General features: G+C 40.9%; 1 protein-coding gene across 1 annotated transcript; it reads right to left on the bottom strand.

The window, feature by feature from the left end:
* Positions 1–9893: 9893 nt before the first annotated feature.
* p2ry1 (purinergic receptor P2Y1) lies at positions 9894–12622 on the bottom strand. The gene is made up of 2 exons (XM_079562451.1): positions 12248–12622; positions 9894–11996 (listed from the first exon to the last, which is right to left on the bottom strand). Exon 2 carries the CDS (start codon positions 11965–11967, stop codon positions 10903–10905), a length of 1065 nt encoding a protein of 354 aa, XP_079418577.1. The 5' UTR covers positions 11968–11996; positions 12248–12622; the 3' UTR covers positions 9894–10902.
* Positions 12623–26289: the final 13667 nt, after the last annotated feature.

Below are 26289 nucleotides of genomic sequence, written 5' to 3'. Positions count from 1 at the left end.
GTGGTGGAATGCAATAACACCCACATTTCCTTTATTTTTAGTGGCATTGAGAGTATTTTCAGTATTTAGGTCTGTGTGCATGTATACAAGAAAAAATGGCTGTGGTAGTAGTGGGCTAGTCCTAATTTTGATAATAATGCTGGTATTGTCAGTTGCCTGCTGTCCTTGTTGCCAGGATGGATGACATTGCTCTGTAAACTTTAACACCTGCATGTCAATGCAGACTGCTCCAGCAGATACAGGGAAGTATTCATTTACGGCCTTCCAATGGAGCGCCACATTTCCCTTGTAAAGGCAAAGGACGCCATTTACAAAACAACCTCTTTTGGACCACCTGCTTGGAACGGTCAGGACCTGAGGCAGGGCCGGTGCAACACTCAGTACGGAGACCTCAGAAATAACATAACTTTACTGTCAGTTACTTTATAAAGTTAACTTTCCTTTTTGTTAATATGATACATTGTTGGGTTCCATCTGTCCAAGTGCTATTTTCACTCAATTTTAGAGACCTTGATTCTTCACCTCCGCCGTAAGCCCACAATACTCTAAATCATCCCTTTTTTCTCAGACTGTTTTGCGCACACAGACAAAAGACCTTATAAGACGGGACATCATGCCTGCACCCGCACACACTCAGTATGTCGCCATGTCTATAGTCCTTGGTGGATCTGTGGCCATTTTTCACCTCCTCTAACCCACACCATTAATCAAGCGCAGACATTCGGTGGCTGCTCCACACTGGCGCTGGCACAGGTATAGCCCTCTCACACACACACACTGAGGATAAATAGGGTCTCCAGCCAAGCAGAACACGGTAATAGAATCTAAACAAGGCTGTGAGGATGGGGTATAATAATATACCAAGTGAAGGGCTATTATGTATGGTCAGGAAGAAAAGGTCAGGTGCAGCAGTATACTGTATTATAGAAGGCATTGAGAATATGTCATAAGTGGACAGAAAGTCAGGGACTAGGCTTTCCAGTATTTAGGCTAGAAAGGGCACAGAGAAAAAATGAAAACATTATGGAAGTGTTCATTTGTAATCTGATATTTGGTGTAAATTGTGATTATTGTGATTAAATTGTGATTATGAAGTGAAGTGTAATTCTTTAACACCCAAGATCCTCATCAGAGTTACAGGCGGATTATTTGCATACAGCGCAGAGACATTTTGTGTAAAAAGACCCATAAAGCACTGTGTCAGTAGTGCATTTACAATACAATAATTATGAGATATTTACTAATACATTATTAATACAACATTAATACATTTCCCTTATTATTTATTAGTTTCAATGAAAATCGGTTTATCTTTTAAAATAAAATAGTTTGAATTTCTCATTAGTTATATTTTTCCACACATAAATAAATTTGATAACTTTTTTCATTTTAATTATTGGTTTGGGACAGTGCATGTTAATGAAGACGCCACACTCGCAGTACTCTCAGCCTGGCCTATTGCACATGTTTTTAGTGGTAGGGGAAACCTACATAGACATGAGGAGAATATTCAAACTTCACACTGAAAGATCCCGTCCAGGTGGTAATCGAACCCAAGACCTTCTAGCTGGGAAGCACGAGCGCTATCCTCTGTGCCACCGTGCCACCATGGAGCTAATCTATCAAGATGAAACATCAACTCTCCATCGGTATCTATAACACAACTAAGCAAACAGCGATGGAAGACTCGCATGCAAAGTGTATCCTGGAATAACAAGAGAAACACACCTCCCACTGATAAGGACTGGTGCAGCTCTGTTTGCAGTCTGTAACAGTCACAGGTGGAACTGGAGTCTTTGTCCAGTCATGGCTCCGTACCCCATAACAAATGTCTTTCAGTAATTAACTTCGAAGAAGCTAAATCACATTTTCAAAGGCAAAATAATATGGCAATTAACAGTACGCGTCAGCACAAGACAAGATCTGCCGTGGAGCTGGCTGAGGCACGTTTTCAAAGCAGCACTGGTTAATTAGATTTACATGGCTGAACGGAGCTTTAAAAATGAATTCACTTTTGTATAGTTCGCATTTGTGTAGTGGCCAGGGCTGTTCAGTGAACTTTAGACCCCATGAGGCTTGCTGTGCTCCTATAGATCATACTGACATGAAAGACTAAAGCTATGGGTCAGGTTCTCTCTTCAGGCCATAAAACAGGAATGCGGACCTGGGTGTTAGCAGGTACTGGTTCTCCTCAAGCACTTGACTAGATGGTTGAAATCTAAACCTTTTATCAGAGCAATTTATGTTCTCTTGGTGAACCTATCAGGAATCTCTAAAATATTTACAACTGCTTGGACATACACTAAGTGCGTGTCAGTAAATCCCATGGCATGTAAAATAAATGAGTTGTAACTTTCTGCACAGAAGGAGACAAGCAGACTGACCATGCAGATCCATCCAATTCAGTGTATAATAATTCAAAACGATAATGTTCCGATAAAATGTTCTTTGTTTGTCCAAAGTATGCTACTGTTTTGATATTAACAGTTGTTGTATTTAAGAAACGATCTAACACAAAGTCAATATTAACCTCTTGATACTTTTGAGGACTTGATTATGCACAATATGCAGTAGTGCCCTTTGAATAGTACTTCAAACTTTGCTCTGATTTATTGCATACTGTGTTAAACCGGCCTGTAGACTGACCGGTTGCCAGATAATAAAAGCTTTGGTACAGCGCCTAACTCATCTCCTTCTTTAGATCTTCCATCGACGTGCGGACAAGCTGTCTGATAAAGGCATTAAGAATGATCAATGTGACTGCTCTGAAATACTGCTTAAGTATTCTTTATATGTTTTTTGCTTCATGTTTGTTCACTGCGGGTGTGTCTCCATTCATGCCAGCTTAACTTCCCATTCACTGCCTAATGTTCAGATCAATCCCCCTCTTTTTATAAATCTATTTATATTTCAGTATTTGGCTACACAGTGGAACATTGCTTTTCTGCCTTGCCTTATCTTGTTCGTCGTCTGCTGAGGCAACAGCTCATAACACTTATCACACTGACTGCCTTGTATCAGTCGGTTTATCAGCAGAAAAGAAAATGTACAATGTGCCTCTATAAACAACGTACTGTATATTGTTGAGTTGGTCACCGCCGTATGTGTCAAAGTGGGCTCTGCGAAACAAAATGTATAATATAGAGGTGTCACCTTGCCTTGTAGAGCTACTTTGAGCTACTACAGAAAATTCCGACATTAGAAAGGCAAATTAATGGATGGTACTTTCATGTCTCTTATCACACCCTCACATCCACAGGTGTGCAGGGGACATTTTGGAAGGAAAACCTTTTGAGTTTGTAATTTTTTAATCATTTAATCAAGGTGGATGTTTTGGTGGTGATAGATTTTGTTGTGCATTTTGGCAAAACAAATTTAGAGTTATTTGGCAATCCAGCTAATTCTCACCAACAGCCCATGATCCCCCACTTTCTGTGGATGCTCAGGTGCCCAATGCTGAGGAAAACTATTCACGTGTACACTAGACTATACATCACTCTCTCAGGCAGACGCTAAAGAACCGCACCGGCCTGGAAAAACATTTACAAGAAATCATTGACCCACTGCTGTGACTATCCTGAGTAACACCAGCAAAGTGTGTGTATATGACTGGTATTAGTAGTCTAAGACAGTGGTTCTCACTTAGGATGCTGTCAGGGCCCACCATAATGCGACCCCCATAAGAGTTGAATTTCATATATCATGTAGAACACTGTAATCCCCACATATAATGTTGAATAAGCATCAAATGAATCTATGAAGCTGAAATGATGACCAAAACATCAGTAATTTTTACAGATTCAGATGCTTCTATACTTTTATAGTATATATACCCTGTAGAGATATACCACTTGAGAACCACTTGTCCAAACCATGTTGAAGACATCATTTTTGTTTTATCATGTTTTTTCTCATACAACTTAAAGCGGTACTAAGTAACTTGTTTACCGTAATAAATTCTTTTCATAGTCCCTCTGGGGCTAATACAAGTGTTGATGGGATGATTGGTGAGTCTTTCATCCCCCCCTGGTGTCTCTGGCCAGAAAACCACAATTGCAACTTTCCTGCCTACGGCTCTGAGTCACCAGTCCACACTAATGGAATCACAAAGAAGCTAACGGGTAAAGCTAATTGCGGGCTAACTCCACTTAAACAGTATTTACAGCCATGTTTGAGTGAAAAAAATAATCTCCATTGTGTAATTGGATGTACAATATCCCTCTCTCCCTTTGTCTTATCTGTCAGCATAGTATTTACTCTCACAGAGAATTAATGAATAAAAAACATTACTCAAAACACGCAACATACTACAACACCTGCAGTGGCACTTATGGCCTCTAGGGGCATGAGTTACTTAGTACTGCTTTAAACACAAAGTACACAACACAAGCCAAATGAGCGTCGTTATGAAACCTGACACTGAGCCCAGTGCATTGAAAGTGCTGTTTAGAAAGAAAATGATAAGTGCAAACCGTAACTGGCCATAACTGGCCATAACTGGAAAAAGTCCACCTCCTATGCCTGTGTCAAGCCATAATCTTTCTTCCAGGAAGGGCATTTGGCTTAAAGGCAAATCAACATGCCAACTTCCACTTTTTTAGGCGGCAGGTGAATTGCCTATTCTAAACCTTGAGCGAAACATCCAGAGAAGACTGGCATAGATTTCCCAATGCCAGAGCCTCCACACAGTCCTGATAGCATCTTGTATTTCCTCCATATTTGTTATCAAGCCAGGCCAGCGTTTGGTAATAACAGTGTAGCCGAGCGTCTGACAGCCCAAAGAAAGCAAGCTCATTCTCACAGGGCACAGAGTAAACATATTTCCCTCCAGACCCATAGAGCTATGATTCAAATAGCCGCCACTGTCGCAACCCACCATGAATCTGTACGCAATTATTATGTGCCAAAGCAACAAAACACTCTTGCGCGCTGTGTTTAGGAATGCTAACTGTAACGTAAACAGTGTGTTCTTTGGAGGCCGTCACGACGTTCCAGGGAAAAGATTGCTGTCACATAAAAATCAAATTCCACTGATGAACACGGAGCTCAAAGTCAGACTTGAAAGACAGGTTTGCATGGGCACATTCATCCGTAATGTATTGACTGTGAAATCTATTAAAAGCTGCAAACATTTACATACCAGGCAGGCATCCACACACCCTTATCGAATGCTGGAATAAGGTGACAGAAAGCAGAGGTTGATGGGATGATCATATCTTCATTATTCTTTATGCCTGTTTGTGTTGATTAAACTGGTGGATTCAGTTGCTCTGCTCTGAAGTAATGGACGTGGGTGAACTTGTTTGCAAAAGGGCATGCATCAACAGCCTGAGTCTTGTTAAGGGATTAACTGTAAATGTATGTCTGAATCTTCTGTTATTTTATTTGTGGAATGTGTTAAAAGTTATGATGATTAGTATCGTGTTGATTATGGATTTGCATTGATGTATTCTTTAAAATCTTGTATGGTGTTAGGCTATATTTACAAAGGGCAATGCAATTTAATTCTTCAATATTTATCTTAGGATGTTTACTTGTAACAGCTGGATACCTCGATTTGGTTAAGTGGTATTGCAGTACAGATACCTCTGTGTACAAATACACTCAACATGTGTTTGGCCTGTGAGTCATATTACCAAAAGGAGTAAAGTTCACAATCACAATCTGTAGTGGGGTGGATATACTGTATGGTAGTGATTCCTCTCAATTGAGTGGCTTTTTTTTCAAAACAACCGCATTGGCTCATCTCGTGATTTGTGTTCCCCTATCACGAGCCCATGCCACAGCCCTCGCTTGGATACTCTGGTCGTTTTGTGGTGAGTTGGGCTGCCTCGCTGTGATAGATGTGGTGGTCGGCTCCCACTGTAAATCCACAAGGACAAAGCAGTTCGTTTTTTTTTTACTCCGATGGGAGAATTTTCAGAGAGACTGTGCCAGCCGAATCAAACACACAAGCGTTTGTTCACGTCAACGGCCTGTAGACGCCTTTGTGAAGCTCTCAGTAGAGCCAACATGTGAGAACACACAGCGATCAGAAGAGGTACATGTGTTTGGGGAAAGCACAATCTGGCTTGTCAATAACACCAAAGTACAAAAATGCTTCAATTATAACTACCACTACTAATCTTTTTTTGTGCTAAAGCTTTTAAATCACTCGAAAAAAAACGATAGTAAAATGTACAGGCTAATGCCGTGCAAACTATATGGATAAATGTAGGTTTATTCGGTCACAAAACAATGAACAAAATGTATGTACAGTAAATTCATTGCAAACAAGGAGGGTAACCGTAAAGACTGTACGCTGAAGCTGTGACTTATTATGCCTATACCTTAGTTGCAGAACAACATCAAAAATTAAACAATTTAAGTTAATTTATAGAAGTTACAAATGTTTGCTTGTTGCTTGCTTTGCTTCAACAATAATACATAAACGTATCTTTACCAATTTTCCTTAAGCATCCATATAGCATCACAACCCTTTAACGGAAATGATGTTCATTTTAAAGTTCCTCCTGTTCCCTTTTGACTTTGTGCATAAAGACAGCAGTATTCAGACTGACTAATTGGTTGCCTCCACAGTCTAAAGAGCCCATAGTTAAAAATTAAGGTGGGGGCAATTATTATTATTCCAAGAAATTGGTTTTCATTCAATCTTTCTAATACCACATCATCCATCTTTAGGCTCATACTGGTTTTAATTTGTCGATTACTGAATATGATATATTTGGTTTTACTTCGATTAAAAGTTTATTTTGGTCAAACCATTGCTTGATTCTAGATAGTTCTCTGGTCATAAAATTAATCAGTTTGTGAAGATTATCCCGACCAGCATAAAATAAATAACAAATATATCAAATAAACAACTTGGGACCAATCAGAGTTCCCTGGGGCACCCCACAAGATGCTCTACGCATTTCTAATTGATGATCATTAAAATGTACATATTGTCAAGATGGCTTTCCAACCATGAGTAAGCACGGCCTCGAACCATGCTTTATGTTTATTCATTAACAATTTATGATCTCTGGTATGGAAGGCTTTCATGAGGTCGACAAACACACTTTTGTGTAATGCATATGCCATACAATCAACTTATTCAATAACGGACATTGAAGTCATTCGACCACTCCTGAATCCATATTGATCACTTAACATCATACATTTTTCGATGAAACTATCAAGTCTTTTAAGAATAACTTTTTCCAGTATCATTGAAAATTGGGATAATAATGAGATCGGTCTGTAATTCCACGCTTATAAATCTGAATAATTTTTTCAATTGTCATTTAATCTGGAAACACGCCTGATTTAAAAGACAAATTGAATATATAAATCAGAGGTTCTAATATCAAATGGATTATATTTTTAACTCATGTCAATATCTGTCCAATCGGTTGACCATTTATTTTTAAGATCATTCACAATTACCAGTATTTATTATTTCACTGTAGTTTTTTAAGTAACTTGGACACTCTTGTTTTTGTTTTTTTGTTTTTTATAACTATGTTCAGTGCTTCCCAGGTTCCTTGCATGTTCTGCTTTGTTGTTCAAAAAGAGTGTGGAAAATATTGCTTTTTGCTTACCAATTTATTTGTATATATTTTTTGTATTTTTCTGTAGTACCTGTGCCAATGGTGATACTCAGGGGTTAACTGCAAGGCTAAACTTTACATTCATTTTAGCCATGAGCAATTTGAATGTTATAAGAGATGGGTTTTGAGGGATTTCATAAGAGGTGAGTTTGGAGGCAGAAACAGACAAGGGCTCTGTTAAACAAGGTTACAATTTAGTCTCATTTAGAGATTTTGGAAGGTCAAATATTGGTACTTGGTGTGAAAAGTTTGAGAACCACTGGATAATGAACAAAACCAACATCAGCGTCATGTGGCTCTACACAAAATGTTGTCATTTTCTGTAAAAGCTTTACTATTACTACAGTTACAGCAATTGACTTTTAAAGAAAATCACATAAACATAGCATCACAAAAGGTGTTCTGTCAATATTTTCAACAAAACATGCTTTAATATAAAACTGCCACTGTTGACTTTTATGGCCATTCCCACTCCTACTAATGCATACATTGTGAAGTGTTTCATGTGTTCATTTTAACTTAAAATGTTTCAACACTCTCTAACATTGTGGGTAACTGAATGCCCCTAAATGCACTTTCTACCACAAGTGCAAACATCTTTTCAGGAACCACAGCATACTGAGAGATGATCTAACAAAGAAAAGGGTGAAAGGTGGCTGTGAAAGCAAAGAGGGAACTTAGGCGAAGGAGGGAGGAGATTTTGGCTTGCTTCCAGACTGTGTGCAAGTCAAGATCTGACACTGAGTCAAATGCACTTACACTGGCTGTCTAATGCTTTTGCAGTAAACATCCAATCTTGTTTCCGAAATGGAAATAACGCAGATAGTGGCCCAAAACAAAGAGTGCATCCAGCTACAACTTCCACCCACCCACCCACTCAAAGAAAGTCTTGGCGCTGAGCTTTTGGCACGGATCATTTTGCAGTTCGGAGCCAGGAAATCAAAGTGTGTTAGTATTCAGCAGGTTTAGTTGTGAGGAAGAGGGCTTGGTTGTATTTCCTGTGCCCCACTATAATGTACAGCCCTGGGTAACTGGCACCGCTGTCGGCTTCAATGAGACCGTGCCATTGTGACGGACACAAAAGATGTCGGCTGAAGCCAAAGGGAAAGGTGCCGCTTTTTTATGTGTTTTTGTGTGCTGCAACTTCCTCCTGGATATGGTGAAATAGAAGGAAAGTGAAGACATGGCAGAGCAGCTGGGGTTGCGCTTCTTGTTGTTTACATATAAAATTTATTGACAAATAATACTAGTGATCTAAGATACAACTTTGTACACATCATTACTTTCCTTCAATATGAACATTTTTACAAAGCCACACACCAATCAGGCATAACATTACTGACTACTTATTATTGATAGTCACGTTAATTTTACAACCACATGTCAAAATGCAAGCCTGTTCTGTGATTCTTGCATATTCAAGCACATTCACATCAGGACCCGTGATGGCGGCAGCTCGTCTATTCAACTACACGGATCCGTCTTCTCTCCCCAAGTGCATCACCTGTCTCCTGTTCCTTTTGTGAATAAATGGTGCAGAAACACCCAAGAGCCGCCGTTTTTGGAGATGACGCAGTTATCTTTTCACCACCCTTTGGCTCTTGTCAAGCTGAAATAGCGCATTTTCCGACGTGTAAGTCAACGATTAGGCGCCTTAATGAAAGTATGTGGTTCTCATCGCTTGTCAGTGGTCGTAATGTTTTGCCTCATCGGCGCATACAGACATCACGCACTGGCACACCGCAGACAACAGACTATACAGAGCTGCACGACAATCTATCAAAAATGACACTATATTGACTTCTGTCCACACAAACACTAACAGTGCAGTACTTATTTGAGGTATCTCATTAAAAAATACAGTATGTCTTCAGTATGGGGTGCGTGTGATTGTCTTTCTAATTACACTTTTAAAACTGTACTTATTGACTTACTGACAACATCATACATGCATTTAAAGGTACTGGTTAGCGACTTCAGAACACTAATTTCTGTACATCTCCAAAACATTCACCACACACGCACAAATACTGCAAGTAATGACGTCTGAAATCTGCAAGGAAAAGGTTAAGATACGTAGAATACAGTCGCCAGGGCTTGACATCAACATTTGCTCACTGTAATTTGGATATGCCTGTTATGTGTAGTTGATGGAAGGAAATGTTCATGATTTCCTGATTTTAATAGCCACCAAATAAAATACTGACGATATAAGCGTACGGCCAACGATATGAAAAAAAATATATATATATGTTTCCCGATGTGATAACTCTTATCAGGCTAAATATAAACTAAATGCACTTGTAACAATGATGTGCCACAATATATACTATAATGTGTACTTATTTGGTAGCCTATACTCAAAACACCTTTCCATCAACATCCATTGTAACATCAGGAAACCCGGAAATGTTTAACTTCAGTATTCAATCAGCAAAACTGTCAAATGTCAAGCCCTAGTGGTAACAGCACATGTTTCTAATCCCAGTAAATTACACGTGAGAAGGTGTCCTCTGAGTCCATAGCGTTAGTGCATCTCAGGAGCTGTGCGGCACATTCACGCAGCTTCAGTGCATTCACTTTATGCCCATGAGCCATGCCAGGTTCACCATCGCCTCGTCTGTCTGTAATAACTATTGATCAAGTGTCAGTGTCGTATCCAAGAGCAGACGCGCTCTCCGATCTGAAAATCCATCTCTGGGGAAAAAAACAGTAACCCTCCCTCGAACACTTTGTCGGGGAAAGAACGGAAGGATGACTCTTTTTTTCTTTTTTTTTTACATTTGTACATATTATACACTACAGTAACATTAGCATGACAACGGGGTCCAGAAGCATTCACATGTGGGTGCACGACAGCAGGTCATACAGAGGCGACAGCGTCTACAAATTCAACTGGCATTCAAGGAACATCTTTCTAGGTAGCTTTCCAGGACCAAAAAACTAGATCCCAAGATGCCGACAAGAAATAACAGTTGAAATGTATCTGTGATCCTAACATTACACAGCTGAGTGACGACTTTAGATTACATGTCAGTACATTGTCAGTTTTATGATTAGGATGCCACTCAAATTCTCTACTTGCGACATAGATTAGGTCTTATGTTTACTTCCATTAAACCAGACTTGAGGCTTGCAAGTATGCATACGATGACTTGACATTTCTTGTAACAATGAATGTAGCCTCCCATATTTCATTTGAATTGATCAGGAAATTCGATTAGGCACACTTATTATGTCACAAAGAGAAATTGGCCCTGGCACAACAACCAGAAAGACGTTGCTGGAATGGTAGCTGTGTTAATAGTCTCTAAAGTTTGCGGTCTCCGTTTTCCACGTACTCCGCCAGGCTGTGTAGCGCCGTGTCATCGCTCCTCGACTGAAGCACGTGGTCCCCTTTCCTGGAGGGCTTTTTAGTGGCACGCGACAACTTCCTCCTGAACGTATCACCGGCCAGGAAGTACAAGATGGGATCGACGCAGCTGTTGAGGCTGGCCAGGCCGCGCGTCACCTGGTACGTGGCGTAGACGCGGTTGTTGAACTCGCACATATCTGGGCTTTGGAAGTACAGCCTGGCCCTCATGTTGAGGTTCTTCATCACGTGGAACGGCAGATAGGACACGGCAAACACGGCCAGCACGATGATGACGAGGTGGATGGATTTCTGTCGGAGCGGCGCGTTGTTCATGTCATTGCAGATTAGGGCCTTTACAATCATGCCGTAGCAGCAGAAGATTATTATGAAGGGGATGACGAACCCAAACACAGTCAAAGTCATGCTGTAGATAAAGTAACCGGGAAGCTCATCCACGGTCGTGGTGTCGTAGCAAGTGGTCGCGTTGCGTTTCAAGCCCGTTCTGGAGTAGTATAGAATCGGAGATATAGATATAATCACGACGACCCAAACTAACGCGCTGGTTATGACGGCGTTTTTCTTCTTTAGTCGGCCTAAAGATTTGAGCGGGTGCACCACACCAGTGTACCTATGAACACTGATGCACGTGAGGAAAAGGATGCTCCCGTATAGATTCACATGGAATATAAAGCGCTGCAGTCGACATAGGACATCCCCGAATATCCAGTCAGTTTTATTGAAGTAGTAAAAGATGAGGAAAGGTAAGGAGAGGACATAACAAAAGTCTGCCAAAGCTAGATTGAACATGTACACAGAGATGCTGCTCCATGGTCTCATGTGGCACACAAACATCCATATGGCTAGGCTGTTGCCCACCAGTCCCGTGATGAAGACCATGATGTAAACGGTGGGCAGGTAGTAGAATTGGAAGCCAGTCTTGGTGAGGGAACATCCTCCCCTGCTGTGATTGTGCAGCTCCGTCACGTTCAAGAGCGAGGTCAAGTTCAGGTCCGCGCTCATGGCGTCAGGGGCACGGGCACGTCCTTCTACTGTGACACACATAACAATACGCTAATGATTACTCTGCCCTGCACACAGTTTCGCTTTAACCAACAGCGCGTCCGGGGTTGGCATCGAGTGTCACGGGTATGTCATGCACACAAGTCTACGCATGCACAGACACGACTTTTTAAACTTTATATTTCAGATCCTAAAACGCAACCTTCCTACAGTAAGCAGCGATGTAGGCTACAAAGAAAGGGTGAGAGATAGTAACGTGCTGACATCAGGGGTTACTCACCGTTCAAGTCTTGTATTCCACATTCCTATAATGCACTCCATGCAGGGGCGGCACGAGCTGTCAGGTGCTCCCTTCGTTTTCTCTCACAGTCCTCATTTGAAAGTGTTGGTGTTAGTCTCAAAAGTTCTGTCGCTCCTCTGTTGCGCTGCGTGTGTAAATGTTTGGCTGTTTGCTGGCTTTCTCACAGCAGTAGGAGGCGCGGCGTGGACAGCTGCAGGCACTGGCGCGAACAGTGAGAGCGCGCGCAGAGCAGTGGAGAGGGAGGCGCGCGCGACACTGAGCTGCTGTCTCTCCAGTAGCTGCCTCCTCCTCCGGACCCTTATCTCCGCTCATCAGGCAGGGGCCTGGCGCATACAGACACCTGTCGATGCACGGGAGTCCCACACAGGCAGGCTGACTGGTTCAACCTGAAGAATTGTTGAGTTTGGCGTGCGCGACGGCTTTGCAGAGGGATTACGCGAACATGGATACTGGGGTTGAACCACAATCCAAGTGTAATGTTGCTCAAGGTATCATTTGATATTGGAAAGGTAGCCCATTTTCAATCATATTTGGACAAAAGGGAGTGGGGGGTGGTGGGGGGTCAAAGAGATAATTGAAGTGATCGTCGTTCTCCAAACGTAAAGTCCAGAGAAATAAAATGTTTTCTTTTTCTAACTCAGTGGTAATGTTACTGTAAAAGTAAAAATGCGTTATTATTAGGCTATTATTATTTATCATAGTCATAAGGGTCTGCTGTTCACACCAAAACTCTGAGAAACATATCTTCAAAGAGCATCTTTTCTCCACAAGCACGAGCTTGAGTCAGGCTTTTTGTCTGCAGCCTGAATAAAGCTGAATTAAACTTCCCATGTAAATTACCATGGAGGCATTTTCTTTTCATCTTGTATGGGCAAAACGGAGTTGTCAATTGTTGAAATGCTGGCCGGGCAATGAGGAGTGCAAGATTCAATATTTTATAGCTGGAGGTATCAACAGAATGCTGACAAGAAATTAATTTATTCTCATTTAAATTGGAAGTGGGCAGCAGTGTCTCTCACCACAGTGATATGTCACAGTAATGGTTGTGTCATCGCCACTTACTGCTATTCATTATGAGTGTCAATCACTAGGGGGAGAAAAATCAATATTACATAAAGAATAGAACACTTTGTGCAGGTCAGTCAGAAATTACTATCTTCCCTAAAGTATCCAATATTGTAAAAGGAAGGCTGTGTGGGACATAATCAAGGACACAGACAGACACAGAGACAGAGGGCTGAGGAATATTGCAGAGACTTGCCTCAGAAAGAGTGAGCAAAAGGGTAAGTCAATTACACTGTGAAGTCAAACATCTTTGAAAGAGCCACCACAGTTTGGGTCCAGGCTGCAACAATAATCTAATGGATGGTATTAACATGACAGGGGACGAATGGCTGCCATAAACCCATTGGGAGCACATGATGTAATAGAGAAGGATATTTGGAGGAATATACAGTAGCTACTTTCTTTGTCTCTGGAAATATGGAAAAGCAAATCCCTTGTACTTTCCTGTTTGTGCTGAGTTTGTCTTATCTCTTCAGGCAATAATAAAGGCTACTCTCAGAGGTGGTCAATGACAGAGTAAATAGATTATATGGTACTTAAGTTTTTGAGGATATGTACTTCACTTCAGTTGTATTTTTGTTGAGAACTTACTACTTTAGCTCCACCACATTTGAAAGAGATACACAGTCCATACATTTCTTTAAAGGCTCCAAAGTAAAGTGCTCATTTTGAAAGCCTTGTATTGCACTCTCCACAATAGTAAGTGTTGATGTGCAGATGTACTGTCAATGCTCACGACAAAAAAGAAGATTTGTCCCCGCTGTGTTGCCGTAGGGGTAGTGATTTTTTGTGTTTTTGAAGCGCAAAGTTATTATTCACCCCACTTATTTCAACAGATTTGTATTTTCTTCTTTGAACCCTTCAGTATTTTCTATAGCAAATACTTCAGTACTTTTTTAAGTCAGTATTTATATTGGAGTTATATTTGACCAGTAGCATCTCTACTTTTACTGAAGTATTGGATTTAAGTATACTCTGACCACCTTTGGCTTATTGTATTGGTCCATTTCATCCAATAAAAGAATCAAGTGCAATCCAGCAGAAGTAGAAACATAACTGCATACTCTGCACTGAAAGTTGGCATCCAGTCCTCCTTGTGGAAATGTGTGGGGCTTGACCTGAAGACCCCTGCTCTAATAGACCTGCTCAGTTCAGCATGGACACAATAAGCGGCTCCACTCAACTGTGCACTCGTAAAGCTTCCATTAAGTAGCTATACTCAGTAGCACTGGGTGGTGCCACAGGTTAACCTCTCAGTCTGAGCGCCTGACGCCACATCTTTAACAATGCATTCTGCTTCTGAGTTGAGTAAAACTTATCTGACATTTGAATTCTACTAATAGGTTTTGCTGTTCTAAATCATTGGACCCAGTAAAGCTGTAAAGACCGACAGGGATTCAAGGCTGCCTCTACAGACTTGTTCAGAAAGGCTACTCTTATGGCTTTGACCTCCATTTTCTGCTTCAGAGGGAGACAGGGACAGTGACTTATTGGCCATGCATAGAGAAACTCTAACATGTTAAATTATGCGTTGCAAAGGTTAGAGAGTCTGAAAGTATGGGAATGGAAAAAGACACATGGCGATGCAGCTGTAAGCTTATTAAAGCACATACAACTTTAACGGGGCATCATAACCTTACATTGACTCTGCGTTAAATGAAGGTTCAATAAGTATAGGCATCTGAATCGTTATGTCAAGTGACTTTTTTCATGTTTTCCCAAAATGTTTAAAGGGGTCTGAATACTCCCTGAACTGTGAATGATAAAAGATAATGTAAATACTTGTTGCACATACTGTATTTTCATTGTCCCAACTTTGCCGATTTGTGCATCCTGGCCGCTGCACGTCCTGAAGGGCCTATCAGTGAGTGGGTGGGTGAGCGAGGTATTAGTCAGAACTGCTGCCCCTGAGAGAAATGAGTTGGTGTATACAAGTCTTGCAGGTGTGACTTCAGATAAGGACAGAGTTGAAATGGCCTGCCCCCAGTTCCGCTTCTAACTTCGAGTCCAAACCAGCAGCTCGAAAGCAAAGCTGCACTCGACTTGTAAGTCACGACTCCTTTCACACAACCCGAAGACTGTGATGTGTGTGTGTGGTGTCTTTGCAGATTGCATGTGCTAATTTCTTCTGATTTGCCTCCGCCTTGATTCCCGCGCGGCATCAGAGTGATATTAGCTTCAAAACATCACATAAAAAGCGTAGCAAACTTTTTTCAAAGCTGGATTTCATTTATTTTTTCAGCACAAAGAATGGGAGAGGGGGTGGGGGCATAACTCAGGATTCAAGTACAGTTTATCTAAAAAAAAAAGGGGTTCTAGCCTGATGCTCAGGAGCTTTCCATAGTCGTATTAGTCGTAGTATTTTGTCTGTACACCAAATGACTTAGATATAAATATATTAAAGGGATATTTCAGGGTTTTGATGTAGGGCCTGATTTCCTAGTCATCCAGAGTGTTGTTGATTTCTGGAGATTTAAAAAAATATATAATGTATGCAGTCCTTATATTTGAAGAGTTTTGTGGTGCTAGGCTAGTGCTACGCTAGCGCATGTCTATGGTAACTAGTAGCCTGCATTAAAAACAGTCTGACCCAAGCACAGTGCACCTGGGGCAAATCACTTATAACACCAGACTACCCATATAAATGTCTGTGTTGACTGAATATTTTTTTTAATATAACCATTTTGCATTTAAAAAAACGTATATTTGAGCAGCATTAGCTTCCTGGTTGTAAGCTACACAGCGGTGGAGTGATCTGCTAGGTTACCAGATCTACAGTAGTTTGTTTACCTGCAGCCGGCATTACTACACGTGGAATTCATAAAGGAGCTTTCTACAATTCAGATATGGCAACGATTGAAATTGATTTTGAAGAGGTTTTTAATGCAGGCTACTAGTTACCATAGACATGTGCTAGCCTAGCACTAGCCTAGCACCACTAAACTCTTCAAATATAAGGACTGTATGAAAATATACTGCTGCTATTTTGTTGCTCTTTTAATTGTTTAAGCATGCAACTACAGTCTAATTGAGAATTGTAATAGTTTGAAACAACCAAATTCACAACTGGTCAGGCCCTTGAGGGGGAAAAAAACAATCAGAAACTTTGCCCAACTTCCATAGTGACTAGAACTTTACTCTCTGCTGATTTTACCTTGTGAAAGAAGCTCACATTGGAAACATGTTGACCTAAGATTTATTTCTCTCGCCAATTAGCAACACTCGCAGCATTGGTGGCAGAAATAGTTTGTTGCTAGTTATTCTCTACTAACTACTTTTGCTGCTGCCACCTGTTCAGCATTTAAAACCATAATGATTTGGTTGTCCTGCCAAAACCCTCTCTTCCGGACAGCCTTACAGTTCTCCTCACGTCTCTGGTTTAATCACACTGACAAGGTGAAAGCACGCAGCAAGATATTCCATTTGTCTGAGAGTGCACCATTTCTTTACATGTCGCTTGGCTGATTTCGACAGCCCAATCACCGCTGGAGCCTGAAGAGCCAACTACATTTCCTGTTTCATTCTCATTAGCCGTTGTGTATGGAGCCCGGCTAACAGCGGAGTGTCTATGTGGTTCATTAGTAAGCCCTGATTTGGGGAATGTAAGAAATAATTGTCTTCTTCCTTGATGCACTTTTTTTAATCTCACCGTGTGGCTTTTGTGCTTTTTAGCTTTTAAGTTCTTTCCATATCTTTTTGCACTGGCTCCATTTTTGTCCCCTGGCTTCGTTATTTGGTTTCTTTCATTTTGGTCACATGGCGTTGCAGTCCACACACACACTGTGCAGATGAGGATCTAGCGAGTTCTGATCTCTCTTATCAGCAGCCCAACAGACAGGCGGGGAATAATTATTCTTTCTCTTTGCTGGTCTCTTTTTCCATAGCGCTGTATTACAACAACATTTGCTTTTTCTCCTCTGCACTGGAACATTATCACTTTGTTTCAGGTGTGTGTTTTCTCCTGCTCACCTGGCAGAGTGAGAACAGGTTTCCCAGGACTTCTCCAGGACTTCTCCATGACCCTTAACCAACTCTCCTCAAAATTGCACGGTCACCCAATTACAAAGGCCACATTTACTTATTTCATAGGCCGTTTATAAGTACATAATGACAGTAATGTAGAGAAAGTAATGTACTGTGCACTACTTGACCAGTGTGAACCAAAATAACCACGCCTTGAGACAAATGCAGGAGCAGATTAACCTCTTAACCACCATCTTAACTGGACACATTTTCTCCAATTTGGTATTAAAAAAGCAACAAAACAAACAAACAAAAGCGAAAGAAAAAACACGGATGATATCGCAACAAAAGAGCACCAAAAAAGTGGCAAAAAAGTGACAAAAACAGTAAAAAAGCAGCAAAAGGTTTCTCGTAGTTTATTCATTGGTTTATTTGGTCGGGACAGTGGAAGTTAATGAACAAGCCACAGTGGGTTGTAGCGTTGGGCTAATTTCCATCCGCCGTCCCCCATGTGCACTCTCAAACACAATCTCATACATTCTGGCCTATTGTACATGTTTTAGTGGTAGGGGAAACCTACGCAGACACAGGGAGAACATGCAAACTCCACACTGAAAGGCCCCGTCCCTAGTGGGAATCGAACCTGGACCTTCTAGCTGTGAGCACGAGCTCTAACCACTGTGCTACCGTGCCACCCGAAACACACAAAAACAATATGAAAAAGCGGCAAAAATGTGACAAAAATGCAAGAAAAAGAGCCCCATAAAAGCGATGAAATAGTGGCTAAAATCTGATGACAATGTGGCAACACTGCAAGGGAAAAGATTCATTTAGATCAGTTATGTAGGTGTTAGCTTTGAAATGAGGCGTTAGGCTGTCCTCTAGGCTGTAAGCTTTTAGATTTGGGTAATGCCGAACTGGAGAAAGTGCACTCGGTAAAGGTGGGGGATAAGAGGTTAACTAAATGTGAAGGATTTTAGATACAGTATTTTCAGTCGCCCGTCATTATATCACTAATGAACCTTTTGATACATATACTATAATGTCTCAGCCTAAATCCTGCCTGAGGCCTATAGTCGATGGCCGGGACACCACCTGCCACATTTGTTACCTCACCCCTCTTAAAATCGCCAAATGAACAAATTAAAAAGGAATGAGTTCAGCCAGTAGTGTCTCCCCTTTACAGAAAGGTCAGATAGTACGTCAGGTGTTCTCCTCAACAGTCAGTGGAGAGTGAAAGGTCAACTGCATCTGTACGTCCTGGGGTGCAACAAACCGGACTTCTCTCCATATCTGTCTTCTTTTCCTGTCATTTTAACTGTGTCCTGCGAGCTCTAACACTATCAAGCTATCTTTTCTAAATGACACCAGATCATTTACGTTTTTCATCCGTATTGAGCAGGGCACTTTTCAAATCACCGAATCAATGGAGCTGAATGTCACTAAGCCTTTCTGTCCAGCCGCGAGAAGGTCACAGTGTGTCCAGGTAAATGCCACAGTAATACAGTTTCCTCACCTCTGACCAGACACTCCCTACGTGCTTTCAGGCCCGTGATAGCATTACAATGTCTCTGACGCTCTCAACAATCCAGGAGAAGTGTGTGAAGGGTGTGACAGAAAATGCAATTGTATTAATTATTACACCAGCAACTAACAGCAAGCAGGTCTGAGCCTTTATTTTGATATCCATACCAAAATATAACAATGTATGGATATTACTCTTCAATAGCTTCTACAGTTTTCAATGACTACCCGATGATTTTGAAGGTTTTTAATGCAGGCTACTAGTTACCATAGACATGCACTAGCCTAGCACTAGCCTAGCACCACTAAATTCTTCAAACATTAGGACTGCATGAATTAAAAATTGTACATACATCTCCAGAAATCAACAACACTCTGAATAACTAGGAAAAGGGGCCCTATGTCACAACTTCCTGAAATATCCTTTTAACACTTTCATTACCCCCAGAGGGACTACGGAAAGGATTTCTTAAGGTAAACAAGTTACTTAGTTCTTTTTCAAGCAAACACAGTGTCAGTATTTTTTTTTATTACATCTGAAAATCATCTTGGGACCCCCAGCTCAGTGCCTTGCGACTCCCCGATGGGTTCCGACTATGTTCTAAAATGTTGCAAAAAGCAGGTGCAATTGAGATTTTTGCCTCTCAAAAAAAACATATTTATGCATCAGAACTGTATGTTTTAATACAAACCCTTTCAAAATGATGAATCAGGTACAACACACAAGTAATACAAGCAAATTAAAACCTGGCTCTGTAGATCATTCCCATAACTAACTAATAATAACAACTTTGAAACATAGAAGGGACTAAATGCAAAACTAATGACTTTGCTTAGAGACTACAGTGATAATCCCTCCATCCCAGTCGCACACGCCTCTCCCCGAGTTTAATGAGACACATCTGGACCGCAACTAAACTACATGTTGAATACACATGTGTATTCCCAAAAAGCAGGCCAGACAATAAAATGAAAAGTATGCACCCTTTAAATATAATACTGTTTGGTCGAGTAAATCATTGAGGAAATGCCCGGGCTTCTATAAAATGTAAAGAGTGTGGTTCAGAGTGAGCACCGATGCAGACTGGCTGCTTTCATCAGCTAAAGCTTAAACCAGATTTGGCTCTAATTTATACTCAGATGCATCTTCTGCCAACTTTTTTTTTTTTTTTTACCAGAAGCAATGCAGGCCATAAGACGGACTGAAAACCGCGACTTTGACAAGTACTCTGGTTTGCTGTATTTGAGAATGACTCAGCTCACTTACTTTCACTTACTTTCATTCAGCTCAATTGAATCAAAGTAATCAGCCTTTTGTGCATGTTTTATTGTTTAGCTGTCCCCAGAGGAAGGAAAACTGACCCTTATTAGCTTAGAAAAAAAACTACAAAAATAGAATAATATGTTTTTGTGTCCATTTCCTGATTGTGAGTAACCAACATAGCAGTGAACCATGCAGAGTAGGCTAGTAAGAGAGGCGCTGCTGCATGTCTAATGGACACCCTACAGTGTTGTTAGTCTGTCATTCTTTGGCCCGGTGGCTCCAAACACAGCTGCTCTGATGCCGAAGCGCCAGAGTGCAAACTGCAGGCTAATGGGCCGCGTTGTTGTTTGTGCGGGACAGTGTTTAGGGAGATGCGCAGGATGTAAATACATTTATCATCAAATCAGATGAACACGGAATGTTGATCTATGGCGGTGGTACTTTGTTTGCCGAGAAACTTACCGAAGTGAAAACAGTCCATGTCACCATCCACCCACTGAAATATTTAAAAACAAAAGAACATTATCAGAGTAGGACAAAGTAGGTTGCATTCTGTTTTTCAGTGCAGCAAAACATGTTTTCACCGGGAGATAATATCCGTAATAACATCTCTAATCAATGTACTATTCATAAGCTGCAAATTTCACATTAACAAATAGTGAGGAAAAGATACGACAGCGTGTGGTCTAAATTAAAACCTGCTGCTAAAACCAAAAGGCTTATTCATGTTTGGAGCTAAATGGATTCAGAGGAGAGAAAAATAGAGCAGAAGACAGAGGAACTGACTGATATGAGAGGAGAAAGGCAGCAACAGTGTGTTACATCTGGGCTAAAGGGGGCCGCCAAGTACGAACAATCCGGCCTTTCTTATTATTGGAGACTAAAGACATGGACAGGAAGGCAGCAGTGCACCATGGGAGTTCTGAGGCTTTTAATTGAACATGAAAAGGGGCTTGGATTTGAGCCTGGGAAGTCTAAAAACGCGGAAAGATACAGCGTAGGGAGTTGAACAAAGTGGAATTGCGGAGTACTTATTTGCTGGGGAGTAATGACAACAAAGGGAGCCTGTGATTGGCAGAGAAACGTGTGGAAACAGATACATGAAACAGTCCCCGACCAAAGCCACATGGCAGGTGTAAAACTGGTGATAAATTAGACTCAAGAGCCAAATCCGCACTGCCAGATTTGTGAATAGATTTCCAAGCCGTGGCCTACTGGCGTGCCAAGTCTGACAAACAACAAACAACACCGCTGACCACCACGATTCTTCTGAGTTGTGTGATAGATGGCCTTTTCTGCATCGCTCCATGTTAGACTGCCATAAAACAAAAAATAAAAGTGCCTTTATGCATGAACCAAGAGGCTGTGATTACATTGGGTTATGTATAATGTTTGGGTTCATTTGATTTTTAAATTTTGTAAATCTTTCTTTCAACATTCTTTATTAGTAGCTGTTAGTAGCTGAAAATTAGATATTAAAATGCACTCGGTTTTACCCAAATCTAAAAGTTTCTTGACGGTAGTTTACAGCCTATAGGCCAGAGTAACGCCTCATTTGAAAGCTAAGACTTACAAAACTGATCGAATCGGATGTCTTTCCTTGTGTTGTTGCCGTGTGGTCGTCACTTTTTTCATGTCCTTTTTCCATCTCATTTTTTCACTTCATCGCTTTTTTGACTTTTTTTTTTAGTTTTTTTTTAGTTTTTGTCACTTTTCTGTTGAGTTTTTGTCACTTTTCTGTTGAGTTTTTGTCACTTGTTTTGTTGAGTTTTTGTCAATTTTCTGTTGAGTTTTTGTCACTTGTTTTGTTGAGTTTTTGTCACTTTTCTGTTGAGTTTTTGTCACTTGTTTTGTTGAGTTTTTGTCACGTTTCTGTTGAGTTTTTGTCACTTGTTTTGTTGAGTTTTCGTGACTTTTCTGTTGAGTTTTCTGTTGCCTTGTTTCCTTCTCGTTTTTCCAAGAAACTCTTAGATTTGGGTAAGGCCAAACTGGAGAAAATGCACTCCATACAGGTGGGGGTTAAGAGGTTAATGAGGGTGTGACTAAAAGATGTTTTGTCGACTAATAGAAACAAAATCAAAATGAAAAGAAGGGACAAGATTAACGGCTGTGCTTTGTCCATGTGGGAGAAGCTCCGTGAAGCAGCTGCAATATGATTACATATATTTGAATACTATAATAAAAATGAAAAGTTGACTTAATTTTACTTTTAACTTTTAGCCAAATAAAAACCGGACTTAAGCTAAAAAGAATTCTTTGGCTAAACCTTGACTGAAACAAAATTACATAAGGAAAAACTTTATTGAAAATTGTGAACACTGCTAACAGAGAAAAGGCATTGGACACATAATCCTGCACACAACTAAAGCCAAATTAATGCCCAGAAATATGCACCATTTGCTGCGTGGCATCCCAGAGGAGAAAAGATTAAAGGAAACTCAGCAACTCTGTCTGCCCCTAAACTTGAGCTGTAAATCCCATGTCTCATGGATTTCTAAAGTTTGTATGGCCGAGGAATGCGACTGTTTACTGGAAATGTCTTAAACTTGCAACAAAAATTCTCATACAATTTATGCTTCAACTCCTGCATACTTTTTTTTCCCTCTTCTCTTTCCCTGCGCAGGTTCCATCATGGCACACAACAGATAGGGCACCTTTAACGGCAAGGCTTCATATTAGATTGCGCTATGGTCTGGTGGGCGCAATTTTCCAGCCCTAATAAGGCTATGGGAAAGTCAGAGCAATTTCTGTCACCAAACAGTTTCTTCTTATTATTGCCTGATTGAAATGAGTCATGCATATATACAGATAAAAGTGTCTGGATCTAAATGGGTATTTCACACAGAAGCGTCAGCTGTTTGTTCAATCGTATATAATAAATTGAGAGGGATTTTAGCTGGCAGCATTAACACGCATACACTGAAGGTCACTTTGTAAAGCAGAGGGGCTGGGCTGCGCAACAGGAAATAGCAAAGAAATTACAGTCGATTTTGTCCAAAATCACAACATCTGCACGCGCACTGAACCACGGCATAGTTCATGATGGACTTGACTTGATAAAGATCCAGTCTTCTCTTATAAGCCTCGATTGCATAATAAGAAATGTTGTGTGGAAATCAATACACCGCCCACACGTCCCTCACAGCTGAAATTTGACTACACTTTGCGCTTTCGTGCCTTCTTTCATCAGTTACGACAAAGCAAAAGGAGGACAATATCTGCACTGAATTCTAGGAAGTGTTTTAAATCAGGTGACAGGAACACATCCCAAACACAGTGCAGTACAAGGAACTAACAAAACTCCTTTACGTAGGCACAAATGGAAAGGGAAGCTATCAAAAATCGACATAAACTTATAGAAAACTAGGAAACAGAGAACAGAGATGAACTCGAATGATACAAATGCGCTGAATCCACTTCTTCTCATATGAATGAATAACAAAAAAATAGGGGTTAACAGAGCCTTGCTTAAAGCCATAATGACAGATGGCTTTTAATGGCTTTATGGTGCTGCCATATTTAGTCATTAATAAAGTAACTAATACAATTCAGATCAATATTTAAGTCCACTAGTTTTAAATAAACAACATCAAATTCTTTTTGAGTACATGTGCTATGCCTTTTGGTCAATGCGACACAAGCCATTGCGAAAATAAGGCACACATTCTTGCTAATAAAACGCTGAAATGTTGTCTGATCTGAGGAAATTATAACAGCAGCTTCACGTGGTGCAATAAAGCCCAAGCAACACTTTTGTGCCTAACAATTACAGAGTACTGTCAGTTCTGTAACACTCCGATGTCATCCTCATGCAGCGTGAAGTGGAGTTAGCACCTCCAATTTCCCAGCAGCCACTGAGAGATGCCAATTCAAACTGACACACCAGAAGAAAGGTGCACTCACCGATGGCTGTGCGTGTTATGTCAGGGAACAAATATTTTGTTTTTGTTTTGTTGTTTAAAAACACAAATAAGTACAGTATAGTTTTCAGTGCATTTTTTTGGGGGAGGTTTGTGGGGTAGAACAGAGACTGATCGTAGTCATGTAGACACACACACGCACGCACGCACACACACACACACACACACGCACACAATCTTGTACTGCCATCTTAGTGAGAACACTCATAGACATAATGCATAACCCAGATCCTAACCCCAAGAACCTAACCCTAACCTTAATCCTAATGCTAACCCTAATCTTAACCCAATTCTAACCCTAAAACCACATCTTAACCCTCAAACAGCCCTTCAAATAAGTGAGGACACCCAAAAGGTCCTCACTTTTCAAAAATGTCCTGTCCTCTGTTGGTTAAAAACTCAAACTGGTCCTCACAATGTCATAAGTACAAGAACACACACATACATACATGCACGTAAACACACACACACAATCTTGTACTTCTATCTTAGTGAGGAGACTCATAGACATAATGTATTTCCCAGACCCTAACCCCTAACCCTAAGCCCCTAAAACCAAATCTTGACCCTCAAACAGTCCTTCAAATAAGTGAGGACCACCCAAAATATCTTCACTTTCCAAAAATGTCCTCACTCAAACTGGTCCTCACAATGTTGTAAGTACAAGAACACACAGAGAGACAACTGATTTACACTTGGTCTAATATGCATTTCTTTTTTACTTTTTAGTGTTGGATCATCTGTCTTCAAGCACTTAAGGCTGACCTTCCCTGCCTCTTCATGGTCTTATCCCAAGGTGACGCCGCTGAAAACGCCTTTACCCACATGACTTCATCATCCTCACTTCGCTGTCACAAAGATGAAGTTTCGCCCGCTGCACAGCTGTTACTAACACATTGTCTCTTGCACACGATTTTCCTGAGGGCTCTTCTATCACTTTGGAATCTCCAACTCTCTCTTTCTTCTGATTTTCTGCCCCGATCTGTCCCCAAATAGCACAGCAGCGATACCAAGATAAATTGAAAAGATTACTTAGATTATACGCTCATGATAAGAAACCAAATTTGTGTTGAAACCACTCAATATTTTGGTTGGCTTGTTCCCAGAGAGACACATCACGGTACTTCCATTGTGATTCGGTGAAATGTGCACCGCTCAAGGAAAGGGAATAAAGCGGAGCCTTTTAGGAGCTGGTGGCTGTGCATCATTCACTAACTTCATTAACACTAATGGAATGTTAATGGGATGCTTTGTACCAAGTGGTAAACAGCAGTGAGTGAATGTTGTGGTGGGATTGACAATACATGGAATCACTTTTGTACCAAAAGCCACACTGCATAACATTTCACCCACAAATAAGCATTTATTAGAGTGATTGTTCTTTTATTGGTGGAAATAATACCTAAAAAAACCACTTGCTTCTCCTTAGACCTGACTCAAAACATTGCTGTCGGTGAGTGTGTTTACATGCACTCGAGTATCCAGGTTATCAATGAGGATTTTGATAACCTGAACACAGAATCCTGGTCACAGTTTCCTGGAGTCAATATCTAGGTTATTAGAAAAAACACTGGGATATTCCCACAGTTTCCTGGATACTGTTCCATTTGCCTGGCTCTGCCATACTCTTCCCTGTCCATTCCATGCAGGGAATTAGTCTGGTCACGGAGCAATTGGAGCAGTTTGAACGGGCGGGCCTAACACACACAGATTGTCAATGAAATAAAACAATTAGCAATTAGCAACTAGCGGACGTGACGACAGCCGTAGTCCAATTCAAAATATATGAAGTGAATATAAACTCACGCGGAGAATGCAAGGCAAAATCCTCGACTACTTCTCGACTATGACTAGTTTTGGCTAATGTTAATGCTAATTGAACTAACAACATAGTGGTGCAGCGAGTGACGTAACCTTGTCATTTCTCTGTGACGGTCGTGATTGGTTCAGCTAGGCCTTAGCCGCCAATCAGCAACTTGTTTACCGTGTGTGGCCAGACCCACCTTCTTTCGCGCAGAAAGAAGGTGTCACTATTTGTCACTAGCTCCGCCCCTCTCTTGAGCCTAAATATCCAGAATACTGTTGTTTCTCATGTAAACAGGGATATGAGTGTCCTGCTTTCTCAGACGCATGTAAACATCATATCCAGAATATTGCCATAACCAGGATATGCCTAATAACCAGGTTACTCAAGCACATGTAAACACACTTGCACAACCCCAACTCGTCTCCACGGAGATGTCGATGCCATACTTTGACATAGCCATAAATCAGGTTTGAAAACA

Source organism: Gobius niger, assembly GCF_951799975.1.
Source record: "Gobius niger genome assembly, chromosome: 1".
NCBI lineage: Eukaryota > Metazoa > Chordata > Actinopteri > Gobiiformes > Gobiidae > Gobius > Gobius niger.
Note: the sequence above shows the minus strand (reverse complement) of the source record. Positions and strands in the feature narration are given on the sequence as shown.

What these genes read in the sequence shown, in the direction of transcription:
- p2ry1 (XM_079562451.1), bottom strand. Translation starts at nt 11,967, where the DNA reads ATGAGCGCGGACCTGAACTTGACCTCGCTCTTGAACGTGACGGAGCTG.